The 24237-nt window shown below is 36.4% G+C and overlaps 1 protein-coding gene across 1 annotated transcript in view; it reads right to left on the reverse strand.

The window, feature by feature from the left end:
- LOC127934454 (cortactin-binding protein 2) overlaps positions 1 to 22494 on the reverse strand; it is a 39057-nt gene extending 16563 nt beyond the window's left edge. The window contains exons 1-3 of the mRNA XM_052531844.1: positions 22193 to 22494; positions 19070 to 19177; positions 638 to 862 (exon numbers count right to left, since the gene is read on the reverse strand). Coding sequence (XP_052387804.1) covers positions 638 to 862; positions 19070 to 19177; positions 22193 to 22273 — 414 coding nt within the window. The 5' untranslated portion in view covers positions 22274 to 22494. The remainder of the gene's footprint in view (positions 1 to 637; positions 863 to 19069; positions 19178 to 22192) is intronic.
- Between the last annotated feature and the right edge of the window lie 1743 nt (positions 22495 to 24237).

Here is a 24237-nt window from a genome sequence, read left to right on the forward strand (position 1 = left end):
GTGTGTATTATTGGAATAGAAATGGTGTGCTGTGATGGGCCAGGGGACACTTGGAAGAAGCACGCATGTGTGTGCTTTTAAAGTTCATGGCTGGCTTTGATATCATGTAGCTTGTTGTATTATTTGTAGCACTAGCTCAAACTGTGAGATATAGATTTACGAATGTGTCTGGCAGAGCGTTTTAGAGCTTAGCATCCATTTCTCTCCTTTTCTAACACCTCCTCTTCTTCTTTTTCCATAACGTCATTGCTCTCCTTGTCTGAAACTCTCTTTCTCACTCTGTTTTCTGACATGTACTATGCTTATATGGAGGTTAGAAAAGTGGATTTTGCCTCACAGACTTGATTTCATGTCACTATTTGTGCCAGAACAGTATCAGCGTAGACACCCCTGAATAGACACACACACAGAGGTGTACACACTGCATACTAGACTATATTCTGAGAATAACTAGGAGCACCTCAGCAAACCTCAGACAGCAAACTTAATCATGTCAATGTAATCCTACAGGAAACGAGGACTTATTTCAGATAGAATCTGAAAATAGTCTTGGAAATATATCACACACAATCCTTTCTGTGGTCTTGTTCTGTTAAACATGTACATACACGATTAAACACTCAATTTGTGGTCTTACCCTTTTCTGTCTGCTGTCAGCGGCCGAAAGCTGGGCAGACATCCTCTCCTGCATCTTACGGCAATGGGCCATAACAGCTTCCAGCACAGTAATGGGACTCGCGCTAACAGGCCTGTGGTCCTTTGGCCCCGTCCCTGACTCAAAGTCCCTCTGCAGGGCAAGGAATGGGTCCGTCAGACTGAACTGTCCATATCTCTCCTGCAGGAACACTTCTTTCCTTCGTGCCTATTAAGAAAAAAAATACAATATATTGGTGAGCTTATTTAAAGGAACATCCTGTTCATTTTCTGGTTAAGATTTTCAATAGCTTTGCATTTTCACAACTCTCTGTATCTAATCACCCTTGTGTGCACAAACACACACACATTTAAATAAAATTTAATTTATGGTGAATATTCTGAATAAGGTTTGTGTATACGACCCCAAATTTTGATCACTATAGGAATACAGTATGCAAGCTGTTCTATGTTATTCAGAATTCCAAAGACAATTTCGATGACAATACGGCTATTTTATTTTTTTTATTATTTTTTTTATGTTTAAAACTTCTAGAGGTAAATACATATCCTAGCATCATTATGATACAAATGTGGTGCCTGTGGGAAAACATATTATGTTCGCTCTGTGATGGATGTACAGTAAGTGGTGGGTGAGAAGAAATGTCTTGCTGACTTAATGTGCTTCGGCCTAGAGACATGCAAGTTTCCAACCTTGCTTGTGATCTTATGGGTATCTGCTTTGGGAATTGCTCTGTGTGGGAACTTTAGTACGCAAACAATCGTGTACTTTAAAGGTGAACATTAATAACAAAAGAAACCTTTCCGCTCTTCTACTCTCTGAAGCACAGACACAAAAACCACTTAACACAGTATATCCTCAGACTCAAACATACAAGCCCACACAGAGAGCAGTTTAGCACTTCTTCAGGGGTGATCATTACGCCTGACGTTTAATTAGGCTGTGTCAAGAACAGCTGGTCATCTCAACAGGGTTAGCAAAAGGCCAGGCTTGTCATAACGCCCCAAGGCAAACAATCAGATACAAATGTGATATTTTTCTTGACACATATCAGCACAGATGAGGGATGCTGTATTTCACTGCAAGGAGATGCTTCACAGATTCAGGGGCACAGCAACCATGTTAATTGTAAACTGGGTCAAGAGGCTAAGAAGTTGCATCTCTATTTGGTCGAAATATGCATCTTAATTATAATACAATAAAAATTATGTTAAAAAAAAAAAAAAAACATTTTACCGGTAAAAGATTGTAAAATTGCTACCATAAAAACCTGTTAACTGTTTAACAGCAAGTTCCCTTAGTATATATAGATACAGTAGACAAGACATGTCATGTAATTTTACAATAAACCCTGAACCTTGTGAAAAAGGAAAAACTACGTGTGATGAACATGTGGCTTTCTTTACCACCTGTTTATTTATGGTGTCTGTCTCTATATTATAAAGGTATAGGTAAACAGATTTTACTATTTTGGTGTATTAACATTATATCAGTTATGATGTGTAACATTACATTTAAGTTACACTTTAAGCTACATTCGTAAAACTTAAAATGTTGCTACAATATTTATTTATAGTAAAATTCTGGCAACCAAAGCCGCCATTTTTATCATAAATTTCACTTTTTTTTACAGTGTAAGGCACAGATGATGTGAAATGATTTACAAGAACATTATAAGTGACTTTGTCTTCACAAAACATGCTCAGTCTCAGGCAACCCACTGGGCTGATCTAACCTACCCATCTGTCCTGGATAAGTAATGCTGTAAAATGAACAAGTAGATCAAATGGGAGAGATCATCTACAAGTTTAATCTCTACAGGGCGTCCCTGTTTAACACAGTCTGTGTACTGGAAGCAGAAGACGCCATGCAAAGAGCACAAAGCATCCTGGAGGCTAATGGCCAACTATTGCCTAACCATAGAAGGAAATAACCAGCCTACACACACACACAAACACACACACACACACACGTGCAAACCCTGAGATGGATGACTCTCATAGCAAGTGTCAGGATCAGTTTACTTCTGCTAAGTATCACAGCTTTCAAGGGCATAAAAGTTCTCTAAGTGTGTTTCTTTCAGTCCACTTAACAGATAGACCAGTGCTGGAGCAGGCTTATTTCATTATTAGTGCAGTCTGCCATAAAAGTAGAAAACTAAGGTTACAAAACAACACATAATCCATCAGATCCATTGCTAATATTTAATGGTGCTGTTGTTTTCCCACCACAAATGATGTTGCATGTAAAACTAAATAAAAACAAATCTGATTTCCATCTTTAAAATGCCTAAGTTTAATATTTTATCCCGTATAATATTTCATGGAGATATAAACATGTACTTTAGAGTTGGAATGACCCAGGAAGCACAGCATGAGCGAAGCAGAAAAAGAAAACAAAGAAATTAAAACAAACCCCTGTTAATTCTGACCGACAACTGTGAAGGAACTAGTAAACATCGCAAAGTCGAGAGGAAAAGAGAGCGAGGAGGGAAAGACTGAGAGCTAGAGAGAGAGCGAGAGAGGCTGGAGGCGGGAGAAATGTCTGTGTCATGGCAGATAGAGAATGGAGGGCTTTGAGATTCTCAGCCATCTGGCACTTTCCTCTATGCGTTCACAAATCTCTTCTATAATCACAGAGGCTGTGCCGTCCCTCCTCCTCCTTATGTGCTACTTTATCTGTCCATCATGGGGGTCAGGAGCAACACTCAACACACTGCTTGGTATTGAGAGTAAAGATGAGGATAAGGTGGAAGAAACCTGCCACAAAACAACAAAGTGTTACGTCTGACTGATATAATTATCGTTTGTGGAAAATCTTTGTACAAATGTTATAATGAGGCCATGATTTAGTTGTCGCTCTCTGTTATACTGTAGAAAGAAATTTCAATCTTTTAGGACATTAGGCATAAATTTCTTTTAACTGCAGAGCCATTTACTATGACAGCTACAGGGTAAAAGATCTCACTTCAGGCCAAAATTTTACTTTCCAAAATTACTAGAATATTAGAAAGGCCCAAACATATTATTTTATAGCTTTATTTCTTTGCAGCCCACTTATAATATTATTCAAGGATGTAATTTAACTTTACGAGATCATTTACACGCTCTCATTTTAATTTAAATGAATAGTTCACCCTAAAATAATGTTTACTCAATACTCACCCTCATGTCATTCCAAAACCTGATAGTAATTTTATCTTCTGCAGAACACACACACACACACACACGTACAAAATGCTAAATAAAAATGTGAAGATTGTTGGGAACAATACAGCACTGGAGCCCATTGATTTCCATTTCAGTGTTTTTTTTTTTTTTTTTTTTTTGCTGTTTGCTGGATACAGTGGAAAGTCTATGGTCAACAAAACATTGTTTTACACACCCTTCAAAATATCTTTTGTGTTCTGCAGAAGAACGTCACACAGCAGAAGAAATGACAGACTTTTCATTTTTCTGTGCACCATTCCTTTAATATGTAGATTTGAGCAGCCATATGCTAATGTGTGTCAATATCATGATCAGAAATCACAATATCGTGATTTGTGAATGACTAATTCTTTTCTGCCATCTAAATGGTCCAGGTGGACTGGAGAGGAAGCAGGGGAAAACGTATTGTACTTTAAATGTCAAGTCAAGTTTATTTGTAATGGAATCGACTTTACTGACGAAATGGGCGTGATCATCGCAGGAGATATATCACCCAGCCCTACCCATTAGTAAGACGTTTCACTGGAAGAAAGTGCTTTTTCTGTGTCGCTTCCGTTTGAATGCGAGTGTGTGTGTGTGTCCAAAGACCCTCACAAGGGGCCTTTCAATTAGATCAACACAGAGCTGGCTTTGTGGGCCAAGTACTTTCGCAGCTCTCCTAACCCAAATGCGAGATCAAAAGGCATCAGGCAGATGGAGAGGAAAAAAGGAAACAAGAAGAAATTTAGTCTTGTGACAGTCACATCTGAGTAAAACTCAATATTCAGAGTCGGAAAGATTTGTGACTAACAGGCTCTGAGTCTACAAGCTCTGAACATTTTCAGTTTCCTTAGACAGATTGAAGGGCTCCATTTTGACAATAAGGCGGAATAGCATATGGTATACAGCCTGTATATTATTTGTTTCAGTAGAAAAATAGGGCACTAAAGGTTTAAGGGTTTCTGTTTGGGGGGGAGGTGGGGGGGGGTTGGGTCCACAGGGGGAGAGAAAATCTGAGCAACAGAGCGATCCCTAGACCATCCCACCCCATCTGAAAACCCCCAATAGCAAACACCATCTGTCATGTACCTTCTCATACAAGCACAAATTTGAGCCCTGATCACGTTCAGGTCACCTGACCCACATTACCATAACCCTTACTGTCTAAGGTCAAAAAATTTACCAAAAGTATAATTTAAATGAAAGTATTTCAAATAAAAAAAATCAGCAAGGTCGCCTTAAAATGACATTTACATTATTTTTACATTACAAATATTTTTTTAATAAATGCTGTTCTTCTTGAACTTTCTATTAATCAAAGAATCCAAGAAAAAAATATTGCGTTTCTACAAAAACATTGAGCAGCACAACTGTTACAATGTTGAAAATAATTAGAAATATTTCTTGAGCATCAAATCTGCATTTTGGAATGATTTCTGAAGGATCATGCTGAAGATGAAAATTCAGCTTTGTCAGAGTAATAATTAACATTTTAAATTATATTAAAATTGAAAAGTTATTTTGAACTGTAATAATATTTCAGAATATTACTGTTTTACTGCATGTTTGACCAAGTAAATGCATCCGTAGTAAGTAGTAAGTAAAAATATTAAATCATACCAGCTACAAATGTTAATGGTAGTATATATATCTAATATATTTGATCACACTTTATTTTAAAGGCCAATTCTCACTATTAACTAACTAATCAACTATGACTTTTGCCTCAGTAAACTCCTAATTTGTTGCGTATTAATACTAAGTAAGGTAGTTGTTAAAGGGGGGGGTGAAATGCTATTTCATGCATACTGAGTTTTTTACACTGTTAAAGAGTTGGATTCCCATGCTAAACATGGACAAAGTTTCAAAAATTAAGTTGTACGTTTGAAGGAGTATTTCTGTTCCAAAAATACTCCTTCCGGTTTGTCACAAGTTTCGTAAAGTTTTTTTCGAGTATGGCTCTGTGTGACGTTAGATGGAGCAAAATTTCCTTATATGGGTCCTGAGGCACTTCTGCCGGAAGAGCGCACGCTCCCGTATAGCAGAGCAGAGACATTCACTGATCAGAGCGAGAGCGAATTGTCACAAAAGGAGTGTGTTTTTGGTTGCCAGGGCAAGAAAACCCTGCACAGATTACCAAAAAAAACAGCATTAAGGGACCAGTGGATGGAGTTTATTTTTACAGAGCATCAACGGAGTTGTGCAAGTGTTTGTGTTTGTTCCCTGCATTTCGAAGATGCTTGTTTTACAAACAAAGCCCAGTTTGACGCCGGATTTGCACATCGTTTATTTCTTAAGGATAATGCAGTCTCAACGAAAATGGGTCACGATCATGTGCTGGAACCGCATGCGGTGAGTAAAACTGCTTCAAATATCTCTGTGTTGTTAACTTAGCTATCAGCGTGTAAGCACATCAAGTAAACAACATGCGATGTTGTCATCAAACTGCACTTTCCACATGTACAGCTTAAAAAAAAAAAAAAAAAAAAAAAGACGACATAAAGTGGAACTTTAAAACCGCTAAGCAAATATATACAGTTTCGGTACATACCACATAGAGACGTCGTTGCTGATGCTGCTCTTGTTAAATTTCAGCCTCTGGATCTGATTCTGGATCACAAATATATGCTGAATCTGACTGTTAGCCATGGTTTGTTTTGGATGTTTTTTTTCCTCACGGTAATGTCACAGCTTCCAAACGCTCTCAACGCAACAGCCTACTGGCGCTCATGATTCTTTAGCTCCGCCCACACGTCATGCCTCCAGGCGCTCGTGTTTTTCCGGGAAAAATCGGTACAGATTATCTTTCTCTTATAAATATAATAAAACTAAAGACTTTTTGGAGTTATGAAGGATGCAGTACTACTCTATAGGTACTCAAGATTAACAGGATATTGAGTGAAAATGAGCATTTCAACCCCCCCCCCCCTTTAAGTTTCGGTATAGGGAAGGGTTAAGGGATCTTAAATATGGTCCTGCAGAATAAGGCATTAATATATGCTTTATAAGTACTAATAAGAAGCCAATATGCTAGTAATATGCAAGCTGGTTCATAGTGAGAATTGCTCCTTTAAGTAAAGTGTTACCATAAATTGATTTGAAAGATGTAATTAATGCATCCTTGAATAATATAATAAGTGGGCTGCAAAGAAATAAAGCTATAAAATAATATGTTTGGGCCTTTCTAATATTCTGTGGCTGATTAATTCACCTGCACTTTTCTATTGCCAGGTGTCATTAAAAAAAGCTAATTTCTGACCTGTTTGTAGCTTGTAGCAGCACATTTGGCTGGTTTCTTCAGTGGGTTTCAGTTTACCTCTGAGGATATGAGGACGTGATAGAAAAAATAAGTCTCAAGGCATCTGTTCAAGAAAAATAAAGCCTGTAGCTAAGTAAACGACATTGTGCTGATTGTCAAATTTCTATTAAAACTACCAATCGAATTAATGAGACCCTGCTAAGTGAAACAGAACTGACGGAGTCAGAGACAAAATCAATAACAAGCAATTCAGGCAATGAGGAAATCTTGCACTTTTAATTACAAGCACTCTATAAAAACTATCCAGCAGGGAATGTCAAACCAAAAGAAAAACAGTAAGACAGACTTGATCCCTATCGACAGGAATTATAGTTGACATCAAAATAACAGGACATGATAATATAGAGACGGTACTACAGCGCTGCTCATGAAGTGAAGAGGAACTGTCACACTCCCACATGCATACTCACTTCTGGGTCAGATTCATATTAAGCTCAAGGCACTGCTTTAATCTGATTTGAAACACTCACACACACAGAAACGACTTCCCTATGGGATTCACAATCCATGCTTTTGCTGCATATATCCCAAATGCAGCCTGACATCTTCTGTATGGATAAGCAACAGAGACAGGGTTAGATTCAGCCATATTTAAAAAATATGGGTGAATTCATTTGACCTGAAATAAACACATTCTACACATACACATGCTCAAGCACACACGATGTTCCCATTTTGTTACATTTTTCCATACTGTGTACAGTGTGAAGCAATGAATCACGACCAACCCTGATTTTTCCTTTCTGTAAAAGTCGAAGCAACACGAGCCCAAACATTAGAGTTCAGCCCCGCAAGGAGCGCTTACATAAACAGGTCACAGCAGTGGCTCACTGGCATTAACAGCAGAGAAAAGCACCAAAAAAAGATTATTGGATTCCTTGAAGAGAATGAGCTCAGAAGCAGTTGCCACAAATGAGTGAATCATCACAGTCACAAGAGAAAGGCAAAGTAACCCCAGCATGCTATGATGACAAGTGCCTGTTAAGCATAGACTGAGGTTTTCACACAAACAAAACCATACATTAACTTCCTTACAGGATGCACTTAGAAAGATTAAACCATGCGCCACAGCTGCACACCACACATAAAGCAAGACACCGGCTGATTGGCTGAGAAAGCCAACTCCAGTACTCCAGAGTATACAGAGTACTTGTGGGTAACATGCATGGGGCAGCAGTACAGAAATAATATGTGTGTGTTTACATATATATATATATATATATATATATGTGTGTGTGTGTGTGTGTGTGTGTGTGTGTGTGTGTGTGTGTGTGTGTGTGTGTGTGTGTGTGTGTGTGTGTGTGTGTGTGTGTGTGTGTGTGTGTGTATATATATATATATATATATATATATATATATATATATATATATATATATATATATATATATATATATATATATATATATATTAGTGGTGCAACGGATCACAAAACTCACGGTTCATATCATATTATGGATTTTGAGTCACGGATCAGATAATTTTTCGAATCAGCAAAATAAAAAAAACAACAACATAAAAAAAGATATAATAAAAATAAAAAAAAAATAGTGAAAACATACTTTAAGTATGTCTATACCACAGCAGAAACTACTAGCTCAACTAATAAAGGTAGTAATAAAACAACAAAAATTACACAAATTACAAGCAAAAATGAATACAACATAACACAGTTAGAAAAAAAGTTAGTAATTGTATTCAGATACAGAAACGTAATAAGTGTAAGATAACGCAATAGTGCTCACTGCACAAATGAATACAGATTAATCTTTGATAAGCTGTGCTGTTATTTGATTAGCAGACAGAAGTACTGTAGATATTTATTGGTTGCTGTCTCTGTAGGATCATGTGAAACTGAAGATGAAAATTCAGCTTTGCCATCAGAGTAATAATTAACATTTTAAATTATATTAAAATTGAAAATTAATTTTAAACTGTAATAATATTTCAGAATATATATTTTCATGTTTTACTGCATGTTTGATCAAGTAAATGCATCTGTAGCAACATAAGAAACTATCCAGCAGGGAATGTCAAACCAAAAGACCAAATGCACCGAGCAAATACCGACACACATCCAGTTTCTTTCTCAGCGGGTTACTTTCACTTAAGACATAACCGATTGTGCTTACTCGAATACTTGCCAAATCGGGTATTTTAACAATTATGTGTCTATGTATAAAAGAGGAATCAATTCTGTGTTAAACTTAAACATTTAATCCGTGAATCACATGTGTGCAGCACCACAGGGCCTGGTCCATACAGATCACGGATCATCTACGATCCATTGCATCCCTAATATATATATAACATTTCTGAGGAAACCATGATACATTTTTTCAAGATTCTCTTCTAAATACAAAGTTCAAAAGATTTGCATTTAAAGCATTTATTTATATTTTGATAGAAAGATAAATAGATAGATAGCGATATACATTATATATATCATTATATAAGCTAAACTAAACATCAACAACTAATTTTGCACTACTAGGAAAGCGCCCATTTTCTCAAGACCCATCCTCCACAGATGGTCCCCACATACAGTATGAGGAGTATTTATAGTGACGTCATTATATATATGAAAGGCATACATCCTTTAATTATTTAACACTGCTGAACACATGAGGATTTGGCGGGGGGTTTTCTTCCACAGAGTCATTGTAACAGAACTTGAGATGGTTTCAGTGTACTGTATATCCGCCACTAGATCGACAGGCACTGCTGGAACGCTAAACCTGGTCATGCCTCTCTAATGATGTTTGGGGCCTATTTTAATGACCCTCTCCAATGAACAACATTTGAGTGTGGCGCTCCACAGACCAATCTATGAAAATCCAATAAACGTGTAAACCCATATCCTGCACACAGTCTTCAAGACTCAGATGCACAGGCGTTTAATGCAAGTTTCCTCAAGCAAAACAAACATTATTCTTGTCTGTATCTTTTCATATAACCATATGTAATCACAACATGGCTATTTTGTGCCATTTTCAGTTGAAGCAAGAATTCATGAACATGTCTGATTCATATAGCACAGAAAGAGTGTCGTCTATGTGAACTGCACTATATTACAGGCATGTATGATGAGGCAGCTCCATTTTGAATGACACTTTGTTTTCCTCAAGCAGCTAAAACGAGCACAAAATGGATGACTACTTTTTCACAAAACAGCCAACGAATAAAGCATTGCACCATAAAGTATACGGCAAATTCAACTTGTTTCTTTACCAGAGCAGATTCTTGCATCAGTCCAGGAGATTACTAACTGACAGATATTCATTGCTTTAAAGCTATATCCATGACACATTATATATGTCTTCTTAGCGTACAGGGTAGCTTAATAGAACAAACTTATTTATTTTAAGGATGTATTTGAGGGGAAGCGCGCATCTGTGCCTCATTGTGGCCTGATAGTAAATTTGCATACTCATACAGCTCAGGAATTCAACAAAGAAAAGAAAGTCCTTGAAATCAAAACACGAGTTTTGTATTGTTTAGTCCATGTCTGTTAGCGCTAGAGCCTTATATTGTAGGCTACATGTTAGATTCCTCCTAAAAGTTTCTCCGAAGGTGACCGGCAAGTTGCAAATCATAGCTCAATGCTGACATAAGGTCATTACTTATTTCTTTCTAAATAAAAAGAGATGATCCCATCCGATCTTTCTGTTTCAAAAAGGAAGTAGGTCAACACAGGACATCAAAACTGCACTCTGCAAGCAATTTCATGTTATACGGGTGGGTCATATTCGAAATGATGTTTTCACTTCATACAGTAATAGAAATGTCTGGCCTTCTTCTTGAGAAGATAACTAAGGTTGTCATGAAATGTAATGACTGCAGCTTTCAAAACAACAGAGTGCTCAGTGAAATATAAGGACAGGAGCAGTTGAGGTGGGGAAGGAGGCTGGCAGAGGACCAGTAACTGATGCCTGGAGTGACTAAACTGCCATTCAGCGCTCAGTGAGAAACAGCCTGGACTCATCCACACGGACATTTTAAACAACTGAGTATTCGGCTCCTGATTCATTTCGGTTTGGCTGTTAAGTGACAAGGAAGGAAAAAGAAAGGTGGTGTGGCAGAGCAGTTAAAGATCTGGGCTCGTAACCCTGAGGTTGTAGTATCTCAGACAAAGTTAGAAGGGGCCCTCAGATAACGGTGTAAGATGCAATACAACAGCCACAGACATTGTAGCAGCAGTGCATTAAAGGGAATGCATTAAAAGGCAGCCGGAGTTTAAGGGTAAGCAAGGACACTTACCTTTCTGCTCTCCAAGGACTACGGACAGCAATTTGTATGCTAGAAGGATCGTGTCTCAGCCTAATTTCAGAGCAGCGCCATATCTCCTCAGACAGTGGGAAGGACAAAACAGCCCCAGAAGTGCTACACATCGACAACGGCCTGCTTGTTCGGGATACCCTGAAGTCTGTCTCAATGACTCTAACCCATCATGACTGCAATATCAAATAACAAAGAGATACAGTAACCTCTGATTACCAATCTACTAATTTAAAACGGGCTGATTAAACCGGACACTTTACAAGTAGAAACAGACTGCTATGCACATATTAAACCATTTTAAATGATGGGGCTTTTAAGACTTTTTTTAAGGGATTTTGTGCTTACCAAGACTTTATTTGATAAGAAATAGTAATATGTAAATGCAAATCAACTATAATGTAATTTCTGTCATGACAACATGATTGGCATGGCAATGTACATGACAATGTTAATATATTTGGTCTTGGCAGAATAGATCTGCTACGCAGCCGCTGCAGAGAAAGTACAGAGACTTGCTACTGCCAGTACATCCACAACATGCTGCTGTGAGCATGTAAGAAATATTTCTGCTGCAAATATAACATACAAGAAATAACCCCATAGCATACATGAGTCACCTTGTAGCATATCTATACAGGCGGAGCTGGGGAAGGTAGAGGGATTCTGATGCTAACTGCACTGCTTCAGCAAGCTCTAGTTGTTTATTTGAATGTTGAGCAGCGAGCTCATTGGCTACCGATACAGGAGACAACTAATCAGCTGTGTCATGTGACAATGATGTCATTACGTCAGACTAAGTTAGTCTTATTGGACTGCACCATCAAGAGTTTCATGCACTCTGTATTTATGTAATTGCACATAAATGTAATTTATTTATTTGATAGCAAAGCTACTGTCAGTGATAAATTATCCTTCAGAAATAATTCTAAAATACTGAATTTTGGCTCAAGAATTCTTTTTTTTATTATTAGCAATGTCCAAAAGAGTTGATTCACTAATTTGTGGAAATTTTTTTATTACATTTTTAACAGTGTACAAGTCTTAACGGACACATTTGATTAATTTTATGCATTCTTCTTGAATAAAAGTAGTAATTTATTTTTAAAAAAGATTAACTAGTACTGTAAGTAATTATGAACTATTTTATTTTCTGCAGACAAAAACAAGACTGCAAGAGATAGGCTGTTCAGTATGTGGCATGCTGTCAGCTGTCAAAATATAAAAAAATACACAAAATCATTTCTGGGTGGTGAAAACTACACATAGCAGGACATAATTATTTGGAACCAAAAAACATGACATATTCTACAAACTGTATTCTTATATTTCACATCATTCTTTTGCCTCAAAGTAACATGATTTATACTCTGTCTATCTGCCATCATACACAAAATATGTATTTTCCCTCTTGAGTGAGACCATTTCTGTACCATCTGATAAACGGTTTAATATCAGCTTTTGTGACAATATACGGTTCAAATAAATCCTAATTTAGTAAATCTGCTGCATTATTGTGCATTTATTGTCCAGTGTGGACTTCAATGTGATATCTTAATAACAGATATGAAGAGATAAATAAACAGAGCCCGGTGGAGAGGCGGCTGTCACATCAACAGGCCTGGTCTTCAGCTGGCCTGCAGCCAGAAATAACAGCGAGTTAACATGATGCCCATGACCTGAGTGCTCACTCAAACGGGATGCTCCCTGCCACCGTGCCATCACATTTAACAACAACACAGTCAAGTACTGTATGTGCTGGCCTCCTTTAGCCTCAATTAAACCACAAATTCACTATCAATTCTGACATTTACAAAACCTCAAATGAGTTGTTTTTCCTGAAATTTCCTTATTTCTGCCGGTTGAACACAAAGACCGCTGTATGGATTCCCACCTACTGTATTTGATGACTCAGTTGACTTTCATGAAATAGTGATCACCCCCTTCTTTTACTTCTGCACACAGCTGCACTAAAAGATACTCGTTATCCGCTCTTTTCTAGTGAATCTTGCTTAACTACTCTGGCAAAACTAAAGCCATTAGGAGAAAACAAACAAAATGGCTGAATAAGATGCTTGCGGTTCTTGATTTATTCTGCTTATTTAAGATTTCCAGTATTTTGCAATGATTAAATGATTGAGAGTGCACTTCAAAATAAACAGGAGGGTGCTGGAAAATACCTTGGATGGGGTCTGTAAATTCAATAGATTTTCAACTGTTTGAATAGTGTTCTAATAACATGCACTTCTGTCCGTCCATCCATCCAGCCAGCCAGCCACCCACACACACACTCACACACACACACACAAACTGTCCTCATCCTCGCCGAATGGCAGCGTGAGGATCAGCTAAGCTGCTCTTACAGACACGTGCATGTGGAATTATGGTTCTGCTTCTTGCATTTGACAGATATAATGTAAAATGTGGTGGAAGGGGGGAGGGAAAGAGAGAGAGAGAGAAATACCCTGACACAACACAACCATCTCCCAGCTGTTGTCTTTGATTTGCATGCAACATTCAGACACCTATATATAGAGAGAGATAATATCCAAAATGATCTGCTAATGGTAATATAAATATAATATAAACAAATAATGAAATAATACAAAATAAATCAATAAAATATTCATATATATATATATTCATATATATATATATATATATATATATATATATATATATATATATATATATATATATATATATATATATATATATATATATATATATATACAATATTATAAAAACATTCAGACAAATATTTAGTCTTCTTGAATGGCCACAGTGTTCAAAATGAGACACCATTCGGTTCACCACACACGGTTCATCACGCGCTGGGATCGCTGTTCAACTTAAATCTGACAAAGCATCTGTAATATGGTTTGCTATAAATAACATGTAGGCCTAAAACAAACAGGGTTCAGCTGATATGCTTTCTGTTGATGGATGCGCATTCTGGCTCCCCGGAGATTACAACAACAACAGCGATGAAAAAAGGAAAAAAAAAACTCGACAAATCATTCCCTTTTGTTCACCGCGAATCCCGTTTTCTGGAATATGAGCAGTCATTTTATCACCCGGTAGCTGACAGCGCGCGCTCACAGAAGAGGCCTGAACAGCACACGTTGATATCTGTGTTTAAACTAAACTCATTTAAGCTTTGTCAGTTTAAACATTTAAGAGCCAGAGGACGAGAGCTTGCGCACAGATTGAGAAGATTTGTGCGTGCGCTCATCCGAAGCGCGCAAACCCGCGCCTCAGAATGAGCACAAATATTAAGTTTTCTCTTAAGTATTGTGTTTAAAAGGACAATTTCAGACAAAAATTATGTCAAAATGACCGTTTTGGTACGTATCCTACAGCAGACATAGCCGGCTTAACGTAGGCCAACTGTATCAGTGCATTCTCTTAAAGTGACAGTCTTAATCGAACAGCAACAACAAAGAAATTACTCACTGCTTTGGATTAAAAAGCTTTTGTAACTTTAATAAAGAATACTCTTTAATTTATACAGTCCAATATGCAATGCTGTTTTACATTTGATTACTTTATTCAATTTCTGTACCTAAAAACTTATGCTAGACCTACCTAAAAAAACAAAAACAAACTGAAATTCACTTATTATTCGTATCTTTACTCTATTGTATTTATTTGTGCTGTTGCTTGTAGTTGGATAAAATATTCATGTCTTTTTTTATTAGAAAGTATAGTTATTCCATAAACATAGCACATACCGAACTGTGAAAACAAACCGTGAAACAAACCGAACCATGAAAAAGTTGAACCGTTCCACCCCTATTAAATATTAATAGATACTCAGACATAATATTCCAATACCTATACATAAAGCTAGAAGATAGTGTCCAAAATGATTTGCTATTAGTGATATAAAACTAATATATAAATATAAATATTATTTTAAACATTCACAATATAATTTCATTTAAGCCATGTACACTGCAGTTACCTGTAAAGTTATTGTGCAGTGTTAATTTGGCCCCTGTACACAGTGTGTTTGTGCACTATTTCTATAAGTCACACCGGGAAATAACTCTTACCATCTACCTCACAAAAAGAATGTGAAAATGTACAACGCTCCCTGTAATAGCCATGTGAATGTGAACTGGGCCAGCGGCTCCAGTAAATATGCATTCACATCAGAGGCTAAACATGTTCACTGTAACAAACGATCACTCATACGCATGGAGAAAGAGGAACTGAACTGCTCTAAACCTGTATCCAGTTTCATTTAGCAACGATGACCTGACAGTAGCTCACAAGGCAGCGCCAGAAAGTGTGTTCAGAAGTTAAACAGCTCCATCTATTCATAGCAGCACAAGCAGAAAGCAGCCAATCATATTAATAGTGCTGAAACAACCAGACAGCCTACACTACTCCAGTCCAGTGTGTCTATTATTCCAAGTCACACAATGGAAGTAAGCTAAAAACAAAAGAAAAAAAAAAGAGTAGCTGTGAACTTTTAGCCCTGGAGATACTCACAGGCTCTGTTCCAAAACCTAGAGAGCTGAATACATAGGCAGCATTTTAAGGCATTCAACAGTGTGCTTCCAATGTGAAGACTGTCCCACAATACTTTTTTTGGCCAAATTCTAATGCAGCAGCACATGTATCCTTTGCAGAGAATGTAGTACCACAATGCACTACTACAAGGTCAGTGAAAAAAAAGAGCCAAGATGGCAGAAAAAAAAACAAATACAAATACCTACCGTATAATCATAATACCGTATAATAATTTGAAGGACTATATCCAAAATAATCGATATTGAATCGAATCAAATTGGTAATCTAATTGAATCGAAAGCTTATGAATGAGAATCGAATCAAATCATGAAAACTGTTTCAAAACCCAGCCCTAATGCAAACATGTTGTTGTTGTGGAAGTTTTTTACTGTGAGTGTAGAAGACACTAAGTTTGCTATTTGTCAGACTTGTATGGCTAAAATAAAACACGGGGGAACCACTTATCATTAAAGGTGCAGTAAGGAACTTTTGTAACAAAAAATATTTTTTACATATTTATTAAACCTGTCATTATGTCCTGACAGTAGAATATGAGACAGATAATCTGTGAAAAAAATCACAGAAATCACAGCTCCTCTGGCTCCTCCCAGTGGTCCTATAGCCATTTGCAGTTTCAGACCGCTCCCGGGAAGAAATCAACCAATCAGAGCTGCGGTCCGTAACTTTGTTTGTGTTCAAAATTTTAAAAAATGTATATAATAAGCGAGTACACCATGAATCCATTTTCCAAACCGTGTTTTTAGCCTGTCCTGAATCACTAGGGTGCACCTATAATAAGTGTTTATATTCGGACTATTTTAGATTTCTTCGTGGGTACCGCGGCGGAGTAACCCACTTTTATTTTTTGAGAGTTGTTTAAGTGAGAGAAGATCCTATAACTTGGGAAATTGCAATGTTTAATCATTTATATTATGAAAATAACACTTTGCTTTGAAGAAAAGTACATTTTTGTTTGTATATGCTGTCAATTATAGTTAGAAAGAAAATCAGCAAAAATCAGTATCGGCAGATCACACTTACAAAAAATCGGAAATTGGAATTAGCCAAGAAAATGGCAATCGGTGTATCTCTAGTTAAAGATACTGACTAGTGCCACACTAGCTTCCCCAGCAAAGTGAACATTATGGGTATGGCTAAATTAGCGCTAACCCACCTTAACCGGCACGGACATTCACACTAGCTTTAGCCTGTTTTTTGTTTGTTTTTTAAGTGGGGAAATGAAGAATAACATAATGACAAACTTATGAGGAGAACATTAACTAATAAACTACATTGTGTCAGAAAAGTTACTCTGTAGTCCTGCCATTGAACACAGACCCCGCCATTACTCCAAGTGACACTTCTGGCTTTATGAATGGAAATAAGCACACTTGAGACGTAATGGCTTGTGAGCATCAATATTCTAGCCCCAGATATCCATATGGGACTGTTCATGCTTTCAAAGTGATCTGTCTGCACTAAAGACCTTCCATTTATCTTGCGATGAATTTTACAATGTAAGAAGACAATGGCTCAAAAACTGAGCTGATGTGACTTGATATAACAGGCCGGCTCTGAACGCAAGTCCGAGGGTTTGTAGGCATGTGACTCCACAGTTAATCTACTTATGTCCAGCCATTGTTTCTGACGAAAAATGATACATCACGCAGAGCTTCTTCAGCTAGCTAATTAATCGCATAGCTTCTTAATAATGCATAGGATTGCTGCTTTCATTTCTCATGTATCAAATGCAATATTTACAGTATGGGCTAGAAAATAAACAAAATGTTATTATTTGGCTTTTTTTAAAAGTGGTTTGCCTACAAGTCAGTATGGACACATTTGACCCCATCACTATCTCCTTAGGAAAACAAACGAGACCATTGTGCTTGAGCTGGTTGCTGTGGAAAGGGAATGAGGGATGAGGGAGGGAGAGAAAGAGATAGTATATCAACAGGGGGAGAACCAGCTGGGAAATACTTGCAGCCAAGTAATAACAAAAAGAGCAGCCTCTAAAATGCATGGAAGGCATCTCAAAGTAAAGCAAAAGAAGGTTAACATCACAAACCTGCATAAACAAAGCAAAAAAAGACAGGAAGGGAGACTGGAAAATGTGCCCATTGTTTGGCAAATACACTGGCCTAGAAACTCACAAAGACAACCTGAACTAGAACACCTGAAAATATAGTGACACATAAATCTTAATCAGATGCACTTGGACTCTTACCCCAGTGTGAACATCTGACTTTCATGCAAAGACAAATAAGGACAAATACTGCACCATGACCTTACAATCCCCTTGACTCGGCTCTTCTGCCGAGCCCTAAACACTTTCTATCTCCTTAAGACATTTAATGTGTCCCTGGATTGTCAAAAACAAACAACCACTGTGTATGTACACTGAACTACAAAGGTTGGGGTCAGTAAGATTGTTTTAAATGTTTTTGAAAGAAGTACCTTTTTTGCTTACTAAGGCTGTATTTTTTTTAATCATACATACAGTAAAACAGCAATACTGTGAAATATTATTACAATTCAAAAGAACCGTTTGCTTTATTTTAATTTTCGATTTATTATTTTCCTGTGATGGCAAAAGTCAAATCTACTCTAAACTTCGGTGTAACATGATGAAATAATTTTTATCATTCTCTGTTGATTTGGTGCTCATTAATAATAAGTTTAATAAGTTTTAAACAGTTGTGCAGCTTAATATTTTTGTGGAAACCATGATATATCTTTTCAGGATTCTATGATGGCTAGAAGCTCAGAAGAAGAGCATTTTTTTTTAAATATAAATCTTTTTTTTACAGATTAATGTTGTTACAGACACTTTTTATCAATTTAATGCATCCTTAGTGAAAAAAAAAAAATTCATGACAAATTTACTAACCCCAAAGATTTTACATATATCTGTGAAATAAAAAAAAAGTGTATAGAGACAAGCATTTGGTTAAAAATATGGAAGAGCCCCTGAATCCCAATGTGCCTAACCACTTTTAGGTGAAATGCTGTACCTACCATAACAGTCTTCAATATAATGATGATATGTTTTTTTATACAGTTAGAGTGCACAGATGTAGGACATACAAGTTTAGAGATTTCATACTCACCCTAAGAGCTTCAATGACCAGGTCTCTGGCCTCAAGTTCTCCCTCCATGATACTCAAAAGGGTCAGGAGCTCTGGTTTGCTCAGGTTGTCGATGTTCAACTCGCATTTCTGAAACACACAGAGCAAGAACATGAGCCTTGTTACAGGAAAATGACACTGCATATCTCAGATGGTCTCCTAGATCCTTGGCAGAGGAGGTGTTGAGTGGGCAACGATCTCACGGCCCACAGTATTAAGTTTTCACTGAAACATTAACCAGCTACTTTTAAAACCAGAAGTTCTGTTTAGTCTAAACTCCTTTGTGTAGTAATTACGAACAATTTTGTCTGACGGCAATTTCAGCAATGAAAACTAAATAAAATAACATATTTACAAAATATATCTTTGGCCCCTAAACCTGTGGAATGATTTCAATATTTCCACACAAACAATAGCTGTTTTCTACACTGTGTTTTCAACTGTGTTTTCATGCTAATGTCTGATATACTGGTTATTTTAATGTGATCAATAATGGGCAAATAAATATCAGTTTATGATACATTGGTTCATCTCCACCAGTAAATCTTAATGGACAGATAAATTATAAATCTTCTTCTTTAAAACAACTTTTCGGCTAAAAATAAACACAATCCAAAGACTTATTAATAAACAACTCATGAATTATACAGCCTTATAAAACCATTATTTAAATTATATTAACCAACATATTTGTTATAATATATATGTTATAATATTTGGTTAATATTTTGGAGGACTGCGTAATATCACTGCGCCTGCTGCATCCGTGGTACTGCAGGAAAGTTCCTTGATTATTACGCCGGAATAAGAGTATAGTTCCTAGCCATATCGGCCTAGAAAATCAAAACTTTAAATTTTCCATTGGTCTTAGTACACGATGTAACTATGGAAGAGTCAAGTTTTAAATAGGAAAAATATAGAAACTCTTCAGTCATTTTTGAGCGAGATGCTAACGGTCTAATCAGATTCAATGATCTATGCTAAGTTAAGCTAAGCTAAAAGTGCTCCCGCCAGACCCAAAGATTGGCTGAATGGATTCAAAAATGGTAAAACTAAACTGTTTAACTCTAGGGGGGTTGGAAAATGGGCCTATTTTTTTTTAAGTGGAGTGTTCCTTTAAAGTACAGATGTCAGAGTACAGTATAACTACTGCATGATTTATTCTTGAAGAAGTTATCCTCACTTAATGAAACTTGCAACCCCAGTGGGAATCCACAGATAAAGCAATAATGAGTGTGCTGAGGTCGAAGAAAAAAAGGCAATATTGGTCAGTGGGAGATGCTGTTGTCGACAATTATTTGCTCAAGCCAGATTGAGTATGGATGGGATCAGACCACTTGAACACACTTGATAAACAACTCCTCCCCCCAAACTATTAAACTATTCTTACATACCACGGTAAGGGTATTTAGCCCTTGAGAAAGGTGTCTGGGTATTAGATGCACAAGACAGAGATTTATAACTTCACACCTCTGGCCAATGGGCAGAGCTGAAGTCTGCGCACCTGTTCAACCCAACTCTAAATGTAAAAGGGCCTTGAGCAGTTAAAGCAGCTCAGATCGGTTGTGTGACACAGTACTCTGAACTATGCCAGCTGAGTCAAAATTCATACCGATTTAGAAACATCTCCTGTGAACTACAAACCCCACCCCCAATCCGCCTCCGCTTCATTACATCTCTTTTCGCTTCATTTTTCTGCCACTCGGTGCATCACTGAAACAATCATCTGTAAGCATTTGCTATATGGCTGGCTTTGGTATTCAAGTGATGTTTTGTATGTCATGAAAATTAATTTAAAAAGATAGATGGTAAGATGAGACACAAATCTTACTACTGAAACTAAAGGCCGCCCTTTACCGTAAGACACTGCATGCAGATCAATACATTTGAGAGCAAGGAGAACCTATGAGGAAATTGTTCTGGAGGGCTCTATAGCATCTCTCCTGGGGGTATTATTGATTTTTTAAGGGTGGTGAGTGGGGTTCATCCATATATGTTGAAAACTTGTCATCAGAATGTTTGAAATTCAATTATTGTTAAATTCAAATAATATATTAATTTAAGAAAATGTCATATATTTACAGTACACACACACACACACACATATATATATTATTAGTATAATACATATATCAAATGTATAAAGTACACCTATATTAAATATATATGAACAAATATATACAGGACACATATGTGTATATATATATATATATGCGTGCGTGTGTAAATACACCCACATTATCAGTAGTTGCAGGTATATTTTAATATTTAATTAATTCTCCAATTTATTACTTAATTTATTATACTTTATAAATGTATTATAATGATATAATTATTTGTATGTTTATTATACTTTATAAATGTATTATAGTGATATAATTATTTGTATGTCTGACATATATATTTGTTTTTATGTGTGTGTTTATAAATATAATATAATACAAATAAAATATACAGTTTGAATGTATGTACTATATATATATATATATTTATATATATATATATATATATATATATATATATATATATATATATATATATATATATTTATATATATATATATATATATATATATATATATATATATATATAGTACATACATTCAAACTGTATATTTTATTTGACGTATAATTTTATGAATATATATAGCAATAACTAAACATGCTAAAAAGCAACTGATAATAATACCTTGATTTAAATTGGTATTTCGAAACGTGACAACAGATAGCACCTATTATTAACGCGACTGGTAAATATTCAATATCTGGAGGCTTACCATATTAAATCGTGCACAGCTGCACGTTAAAGATACAATAAGAAAGAAAAAAGAACCTCGTATTTGTGATCTGCCCGAAATAAAGGATACAATAATAAATCTTAATGTCAAATTCTAACAAAGTATCCCCCTCTCAAAAAAAAAAAAAAAAAATCTTCCCGTCTCCTCCATATAGACGGACCACCGTAACACATTCACTGATAGTTATGATCACAGCACCGGACGATTCCAATTCTATCGAACTCCATTCATTCGCTGCCATAATTAACATTCGCGGTAATCGTCATTGCGGCTGACGAGATGTAATGTTATGCTTAAATGTATCTCACCGCCTCGAGGCTTCCAGGGCCAGTGGTTACCAGTGTTTGTAGCGGAGGTGGCTGCTCCCCTTTCGCTCCGTCCGACGCCATCTTCTCACTGTGGAGGACTGTTCAAGCTTAGGCACCGCACACCACATCAAATAACGCATTCGGCACTGATTTAACTATTACACTGCTGCAAATAAAATCGCATAATTCATCTTCCAGCTGTAGACAAGTTAAGTAGGGCTGTGAATGTACGCTGAGGACTAGATTTCGAGGGGGAGCAGGTTGTGCAGCTCAGTCCAGATGTAAACCTGAAAAGAGGTGTGAACCTCCAGCCTTTGAGGGAGTGACATGAACGCGGTCCTGTTTTTGCACTGCTTGGGTTAACCTCTCTGACGCCACTCGCCAGTGGATTTTGTATTGAAAGACGTGGTAAAGTTGAAGGTGATGAATGGAACTTAATGTTATGAGATGCCATTGATTTATAAACATGCATAAAGATGCCGTTCAAAATGTAGGCGCAATGTTTGGATCCCTCTAGAACTACGTCATAAATTCCAAGGGAGAAAACAATACTAAACAGCTAGACCTTTTCGTATAAAACGTTAAAAAGGGATGGAAAGGAAACTCCCCACTTGAATAGAGCACATTTTATTACATTAGTGTTTGTGTGGAGCATGTGAACACTAATGTAAAGCAGAATGCACTTCATAATATAGCTAGGCTAACTTTACACAGGTGAGGAGAGAAAATAACAGCAAACAATTAAAAAATTATAAAGGGAATGATGATTAAATTAATGCCTTTATGAGTTTGCCACACATATCTTTGAACACAGAAAATCAAAAAAAGCATGACAGGGCAAGATATAAAATTATTATTATTATTATTATTATTTAAAGGACGGACACATTTTCTGCTCTCCCACATCTCTTGCTTGTGTCACTTTAAAAAAAAAAGGATAGGGTTTCTTTTTATGATGTAAGAATTGTCTATTAATTTCAATCGATAGATAGATAGATAGATAGATAGATAGATAGATAGATAGATAGATAGATAGATAGATAGATAGATAGATAGATAGATAGATAGATAGATAGATAAATAATTTTATGTCAGCTGCAACAAAATATCCACCCTTGCAAGTCATAGAAAAACAAAATGTACAGAAAGGAGAAAGTAGCCTACTCTTTGGAATGTAATAGCCTCTATTAGTTGCCATTTGTTCTGTTCATATTTCTCTCAGTGAAAGTCATGTAGGGGGTCATTCCATCATTTTTTTATAATATACATTATATATATATATATATATATATATATATATATATATATATATATATATATATATATATATATATATATATATTTATGATTTTGACATTACTGCCTTCTCCATAGCACCCACTTTGTATCATTCCCTGTCCAAAAATAATACAAAATTGTGTGTGTGTGTTTGGGGGGGGGGGGGGAGAAGGGTGCCTATTACTTTCTTTGCATGTAACACTTTAAGCCATTTAAGCAAATGCAACAGATTTGATCTTTAATGTTAGACTGGCTTCTATAATCACACCAGATGAATTGTTCACAGTCTTTGAGGTAAATGGTATCAAACTCTTAAGACTACTGAATGCTACTCACAGAAAGTAATTTGATTCCTTTTCTGCCTGGTGTTATTGGTTTTGTATGAATGAAATGCACTGCATTCTGTCAACTACTCACAACATAATGTGGGCTCATTATCATAATGTGAGTATTCATGAATAGATTTATGAGTAACCATTTATAATAGATAGACTTAGCAATGGCTCATATAGCCTAGTGGGACCTTAGTTTATTTTGAGGAACACAATCCCATTATTTAGCCTGTAATTAAATCCTCAAAATAACATCTGCTACAGACATACACATGAACATTTGCAATATCATTTACATTTACATTCATTCATTTATTCGTTTATCCAAAGCGACTTACAAATGAGGACAGTGGAAGCAATCAAAAACAACAAAAAGAGCAATGATATATAAGTGCTATAACAAGTCTCAGTTAGCTTAACACAGTACACGTAGCA

Source organism: Carassius gibelio, chromosome A18, assembly GCF_023724105.1.
Source record: "Carassius gibelio isolate Cgi1373 ecotype wild population from Czech Republic chromosome A18, carGib1.2-hapl.c, whole genome shotgun sequence".
In the NCBI taxonomy this organism is placed as follows: domain Eukaryota; kingdom Metazoa; phylum Chordata; class Actinopteri; order Cypriniformes; family Cyprinidae; genus Carassius; species Carassius gibelio.